The following is a 7,649-nucleotide window of genomic DNA, read 5'->3' on the forward strand; positions in this document are numbered from 1 at the left end:
ACGCCCACAAACACGAGAGAAAACAGAGTCAAAGCCAACGGAGACAGAAACCGCTGAAATGGAGGATGAAAATTCGCTCGCAAGACTGCTAGACTCAGCCTTTCACAAGCAAAACCTACCAGCCTTATTTGAAAAAATGGAAAAGAGAATAAGCAAAAATATGCTCCAAACAGTACAGCTAATAAAAGAGCAGCTTCAAGAAATCCAAACATCTTTAAAAATAACATCGCAAACAGCGGAATAAGCTCTGAAAATGGGAACCATGATAAAATCAGACCTGAGGGACCTACATAAGTCAGAATCACAAACTAAAGATTGTCTGCTGTTAGCTGAAACTCAACTAAAACAATTACATTTAAAATTCAGAGGGATCCCAGAGGGGGTGGAGGAACCCACAAATATGGTAACATTCATATATGAATGGTTAAAAACAACGCTGCGTTCTGACACAGTTAAAGCTCCAGCATAGTAAGGGTATTCAGACTGGGCTCCCTTATAAATCTACGTTGGAGAGTCCCCTCGGGACATATTAGTACAATTTGCAGATTGGGAGACACGCTCAAAAATACAGAAGCAAGAATTAAAGGTTACCTCGTATTTAATGAGATCCACATTTCGGTTTTCCCTGACACTCCACAGGAAGCCTTGGCCATCTGCCACCAACTGAAGCCCATAACTACAAAACCGCAAACATAAGATATAAATGGCTGCTTACAGGAAAATTACAGATAGCATAACAAGGCAAAACATTTCAAGTGACAGATGAAGAATCAGGACTGAGACTACTACAAGCTCTAAAGATCTCAGATGATGTAGAGCAAAGCAAATCACAAAAACGCAAATTACAACTATCAGCAACACTGGGGAAAAAACACTAAAATCCCGATCTGTCCTAATGCATCTCCTGAACTGGAAGATATAGCAGACGCTCCACCCACAAACCAATGAACTCAGAAAAACAATCTGGCTATCCGATTTAAAATCTAAAAAACTGTATCTTTCATGCTCAGACTTTGTCAACAGTCTTTATTATACTAAATATATATGATTAAAATAACGAGGGAGGACGGAGGAGGGGAAAGTGGACTTGGTTGCTTACCAGTGTAGTTCCTAGCGTAAAGGATGCAAGGTCAGCTGTCTATTTCCAGTACGATCCTATTGTTTAGATTTTAACTAAGCAGTAGAGTAATTTATAATCAATCTCATTTTAACCTTTTACTACACATAACAAAGCTTTTTAGGTAACTCTTGAGGAAAACTTGAAAATTAAGGAGGGTGGGAACAGGGGTGATTTTACTGATTCAATTAATTATAGTTACTATACTTAATCCTTGCAGTTATAGTACAAACTATTTACCAGTTAATGAATCTTTTTAATAATTTAGTTAGGAGTATTATAAAAACATATTGAACTTAGATTAAGGAATGAAACAATTTTTTTTAAATATCAATTTTATTGTTATTTTCATAAGGCAGAAATTTCATAATTTTAGACTAATTTAACAAATAATAACCAAAAGCTATTGGTCGAGGACTCAAATACTACATTTTAAGTGCGAAAATACAGATAGAAAACCTCTGATCTGAACTACAAACAAAAAACACTACCAAAAAGTCCAAAACCTGTTGGTTGTATTAAACTATATCAAACTAGTCCTATTAATTCAATATGGCTCCTGTCATGAAAATAAGTTCTGTGAATTTTAGAGGCCTCAACAACGCAGTCAAAAAAGAGAGAATATTACGTAGCAATTCTACTGGCAAAAATCCTCAATGTTATCTTAAGTGCCACAGTTAAAGACCCACTAGGCTGTTATTTGTTCATTAAGGGAACCCTGGAAGGGAAAAAAATAACATTAGCATTGATACATGCCCCAAATAAGACTCAAATCCCCTTCCTAGATGCCACCTTTGCTGAAGTCACACAATTCCAGGATGGAGATCTTATAATAGGAGGCGGTCTAAACTTCATAGCAAATGGTAAATTAGATAGATCATGGTCTACCCCCAACAAGGCACTCAAAGCCTTATCAAACACCAAGCTCACTCAGCTCTTCTCTAAGTATCATTTATGTGACACTTGGAGATTGTTACATCCAGTGGAAAAAAACTATACCTACTTCTCACCCAGGCATAATATATTTACAAGAATGGACTACATTCTTGTCTCTCAATCACTAGTTCCATCAGTCATTTCCGTTGACATTGAATCAAGATACCTAACTGATCATGCCTGGATAGAGGGAAAAGTGGAACTCAACGCAGAAAAAAACAGAATGAACATGGTCATTAGTAGTATTTTATTGGATGTATCTGTGGGAGAAGAAATAGAGAGATTAAGAACTTCTTTACAGACAATGCCTCATCAGATGTATCTTCATCCCTTCTCTGGGACAAAATGAAAGCGGTTATAAGAGGCTTCTTGATTGCTATCACATCTAAATTAAGAAAAGAAACGTATTCGAAAAGAAGTGACAAAATATATCACCTCATTAAAACAGAAACACAAAAAAACAGAAAACAAAAAACCTATCAGAAACTAATTGTGGAATGTAAGATACTAGAAAATTTGGAAACAACACAAATACAGAAAAACTTGATATATCTAAAACAGAAGTTCTGGCAGAAATTCCCCCAAAATGGTATACTGGCTTGGAGAGTTAGAGATACACAGAAAACAACCTTCATCAGCTCTTTGAAAAATAAAGATGGCTCACAGAGATACTCCGCAAATGAAATTGCCAACACATTTGCAGAATGTTACACATCTCTATACAGTACTAAAAACCCTAAACAAGAAGTAATTGACACATATCTGAACTCCATACCGTCGATACCCCACTTAACCCAAGAACATTCTGATTGAATGGAAGCCTCAATCCTTACCTTAAAAGAATTACTGGACACCATCAAACATCTTAAAGCTAATAAGGCAACTGGATTAGACAGACTACCCTCGGAATTCTACAAGACATTTAGCGCTTCCATAGTGGACCATCTTTTAAACACATGCAACGAAGCGCTACAAAAAGGAATCATGCCAGTGTCATGAACTGATTCTGCTATAGTGGTGATACATAAAGATAAAAAAGACCCAACAATTCCATCATCGTACAGACCAATAGCTCTTCTTAATCATGACAACAAGATCTTCACAACAATCCTTGTTAATAGAATAAAATCCTTAATTCCTTGTTATATCAATCCAGATCAAACAGGATTCATCCCAAACTGCCAGCTGACTGATAATGTGCGAAGAACCACTGATATCATCATTCATGGGGGGAAAGCCCAAAAAGAATCCATAATTCTAGCTTTGGACTTCGAAAAAGCATTTGGCTCAGTGGAAGTATCATACATGCTATCATTATTCAGAAAATTGGGTTTCAGGGACAACTTTCTATGGGCGGTACACACCCTATACACTCAAAACAAATCAAAAGTGAGGGTTAATGGAAATAATTCACCCGTCTTCCATTTATCAAGAGGGACAAGACAGGGCTGCCCTCTATCACCTCTAATTTTTGCTCTGGCAATGGAACCCCAGCAGAAAATCTCTGAAAAAATCTAATATTCACCGGAATAAATATTGGAGGACAAGACCGTAAAATAAATCTCTATGCTGATGATCTCACTTTATACATATTGAATCCTCCTCAATCTCTACAAGCAGTACAACAAATCCTGTCAAATTTCGGAACCCTCTCAGGCTTACTCATCAATCCTACCAAATCTGAAATATATCCCATACGTCTTAGCCAGACAACAACAGCAATAATACAAAGAGACTTCCCATATAAATGGATCACAGATGATTGGAGACATTTGGGGGTTCAAATACCACTAAACCTAAAAGATTTATTTAAGTATAATTTTCATCGACTATTCCAAAATATAAAAACCGATCTCAATAACTGGGAGTCTCTACATCCAACTTTATCAGATGGACTCCATGCCATATAATCTGCAAGAATTATTCTGGATAACACCAACCCGCAGACCAACATCTATTAAAAATAATATATTACTGTCAACATCAATCAAAATGTGGGACCAAAGAAAGAAACTCCTACCATCAGGAATATCACAACTAACAACTTTCACAAATCAAGAGTGGTTCCCTCCAGGCATGTACCCGAACACATTTGAAAATTGGATAAATGCAAACTTAAGGCTCCCTAATGATATAGTACAGAAAGTCAAAATTCAAGAAAAAAAATTATTTTGATTGAAAAATAGGCATACAAACCCCTTGGTTTCAACACCTACAGCTTAAAAACCTAGTGGAATATTTATCTGATTTAGGAACATTCCAAAGAGACATGATGAATCTGGAAAAGGTCATTTTGGCTTACCCTAAATCACCTAAAGGCACCCTCTCCAAAATCTACAAAATAATTTTGAAGGAAGACAACCTAAATAAATTAAAATATAAAAATTGTTGGGAAGAAGAGCTAAATTTATGTATGCAAGGTACTCACTGGAACACTATTTGGGTATCACCAGCAAATACGTCTACAATATACAATGTACGTTTACAACTTTTAAAGCTAACATTGAGATGGTACCTTATTCCACATCAGTTACATAAAATAAATCCATCCAATAATCCAACCTGCTGGAAGAAATGTGGCCTAATTGGGACCTACCTTCAGTGCTGGTGAAACTGTCCAGTGATCCTTCAATTCTGGAATGAAGTGATAACACAGATTAATTTAATTACTATACAATCATTTCCTTGCAAACCAGAAATTATGCTTTTGAATTTATGGGATGACTCAATAAAAGAAAATACCAAAGAATTTACCTCAATGCTATTAGCAACTGCTAGACTAACAATAGTGGCGGCCTGGAAGTCTCCTTCGCCACCGACATTATCAGTGTGGCACGATAAACTGTGGGACCAATTCATAATTGCCAAGAGATCAGATTCAATTCAAAGAGCACAAACATCTCTACATCAACCTCCTCTAAATTTGTTCATATGTGGGCTCCAGTTTTAAACTTCATGTCAACATAGGACTTGCTTCCTTCAAATCCAATATATCACAAATGGTTATATCTGTAAAATACTATCAATACAGATCAAATACAGAGAATTTAATGACCCAAGTAATTTATCTTAACAAATTTTAATAGACCTTTCTAGTAATTTTTTTTTAATTCCAACTGTAAGATATAAAAACACTTTGTAAGTTTAGAGGTTAACATGTTAAATTTGTTAGCTTAATCTACTATATGTATGTAATGTTATGTTATTCCATTGTACTGTAAAAAAGAAGTTAAAAAAGATGTTTATGAGAAAACACAGTGGCCTAGATCAGAGAAGTCCTTATCAGTACAATAAAAAAAAAATATTTTGTGTGTCATCTCACTGATAGTTTTCTTGGTCTTTGTGCTGAAGATTACAGGAAAAATGTATGTCTAACCAATATTTCCCCACATTTGTCATTCCACAACCTGTTTAAGGTATATTCTGCATAGCACTCTTCATAGAGGGCTGCTATGCGGTTTGATTTCTCACCTAGGGGCTATATTGGGTCAAAGGTGCTGTCCCGAGGATTTGTTCATCTGCATATGGACCAAGATTGTTTAAGGCCTGCCCCACAGTTTGATTATCCAAGGGGGGGAGAGAATCTACTCTACGCTGGATTGTCAGAATCCCAACGCGGATGTAGATCTGTAGCGTTTGGAGTACAGGAGTTCATTTGAGCTGGTACAGGCACCATCTTGGCTTTACATAGCAAGGGTCCTGCTGGATCAGAACAGTGGTCCATCTAGACCAGCATCTCACACAGTGGCCAACCGGTTGCCTCAGTTGTCCAAAAAAAACCCCCCAGGGCATAGAGGCTGAGGCCTTCCCCTGATGCTGCTTCAGAGAGCCAGCGTGGTATATTAGTTAAGAGTAGTGGACTCTAATCTGGGGAACTGGGTTTGATTCCCCACTCCTCCATATGAAGCCGGCTGGGTGACTTTGGGCCAGTCAAAGTTCTCTCAGAACTCTCTCAGCCCCTCCTTCCTCACAAGGTGCCTGTTGTGGGGAGAGGAAGGAAAGGCGATTGTAAGCTGCTTTGAGACTCCTCAAGATAGAGAAAAGCGGGGTTTAAAAAACAACTCATCTGCTGCTGCTGCTGCTTCCTGTCACTGGTATTCAGAGGTTTGCTGTCTCTTGACTGTGGAGGCTCCCTCTACACACAGTGGCTAGCAGCCATGAGTCTAAGTCCTTTTTAAAGCTTCTACATCCACTGATAGTGAATTCTACAATTTAATTTTTTTCTAAATGAAAAAATCCAAGGCTTATTAGCCTTTCCTCATAGGAAAGTTGCTCCAAACCCCTTAATCATCACTCCATTCCAGAAATACCGTTTCACTTATTTCAGCTGTGGAAGTGTCAGTAACACTTTTGCCAAACTGAATTTGTTATGGATATACAGGAATAGCCATAGTGTGAATTCAGTGAATGGATATTTTTCTTTTCTTTCTTTGCTAGGGTGGCATCAGTTGGAGCCTGAAAACCCTCTCTTTGCTCCAAGTCCGCTGCTGGATAAACTAGTAGAAGAGAAGAAATTGGGGAAGAAAACTGGAGAAGGATTTTACAACTACCAATGAACTTTGCAGTCTGCAGTGCGTGCCAAGCTGATCCAGGGAAGCCACGTTCCATTTCCTGTGTACTCGGAATGCCACTTAATCATGACCTTAAAAAGAGAGACAACAGTATCTATGCTGTACATTTTGATTGTAGTGTCTGAGGCGATTGCTTTTTTTCCTGGAAAACAGTTTTATTTCCTGAAGATTTGAGCTTCATACACCACCGTGCCTTTCTTTATAAGCTGCCTTATTCAGGTTCATGTTATTATTCCAAATGGATTTCACAGATCTGTAACAAACTGTTGAACCAGAAAAAAAATGTCCAAGTCTCAAGGCAAATAAAATAGGCCATCTTGATACAGAATTAATGTGATTGCTTTTCGGTTACATTGGGTCTTGTCCACTGGGTGGCAGTGTGACATTGTTGAAACCTTGAGTAGGTAGTTATGCATTTCCGCTATTAACACCTCTTTAATACTCATGTAGACATAGCAGCAGAGGGCTGTGTATTCCTTTTTGCATCCTTGTGTATGTGTGTGCGTGTGCATTTGCATCTCTGTATTCTCACTTGGATTTAACAGAGCATTTCTGCAGGTGAAAGGGTTTCTGACTGCAGTGCATTCTTTCTTACCTCTTCCTTCCTTTAGCAGAGGGCTGTGTATTCCTTTTTGCATCCTTGTGTATGTGTGTGCGTGTGCATTTGCATCTCTGTATTCTCACTTGGATTTAACAGAGCATTTCTGCAGGTGAAAGGGTTTCTGACTGCAGTGCATTCTTTCTTACCTCTTCCTTCCTTTTTTTGTTGTTGTTCAGTCGCACAGTCGAGTCCGACTCTTTGCAACCCCATGGACCACATCATGCCAGACCCTCCTGTCTTCCGTCGTGCTCCCGAGTTTGCTTAATTTTATGTTCGTTGCATTGATAACACTGTCTTCTAACCATCTCATCCTTTGCCGTCACCTTCTTCTTTGACCTTCAGTCTTTCCCAGCATCAGGGTCTTCTCCAGTGAGTGTTCCCTTCTCATTTGGTGGCCAAAATATTTGAGCTTCAGCTTCAGTAT

The 7,649-nt window shown here is 38.1% G+C and overlaps 1 protein-coding gene across 1 annotated transcript in view; it reads left to right on the forward strand.

Moving 5' to 3' along the window:
* The window catches only part of HADH (hydroxyacyl-CoA dehydrogenase), a 39,000-nt gene extending 32,048 nt beyond the window's left edge, over positions 1–6,952 (forward strand). The window contains exon 8 of the mRNA XM_015426338.1: positions 6,491–6,952. Coding sequence (XP_015281824.1) covers positions 6,491–6,609 — 119 coding nt within the window. The 3' untranslated portion in view covers positions 6,610–6,952. The remainder of the gene's footprint in view (positions 1–6,490) is intronic.
* The last annotated feature ends 697 nt before the right edge of the window (positions 6,953–7,649 follow it).

The sequence above is a fragment of the Gekko japonicus genome, unplaced genomic scaffold (genome assembly GCF_001447785.1).
Source record: "Gekko japonicus isolate JY-2015 unplaced genomic scaffold, Gekko_japonicus_V1.1 scaffold173, whole genome shotgun sequence".
Taxonomy (NCBI): Eukaryota; Metazoa; Chordata; class Lepidosauria; order Squamata; family Gekkonidae; genus Gekko; species Gekko japonicus.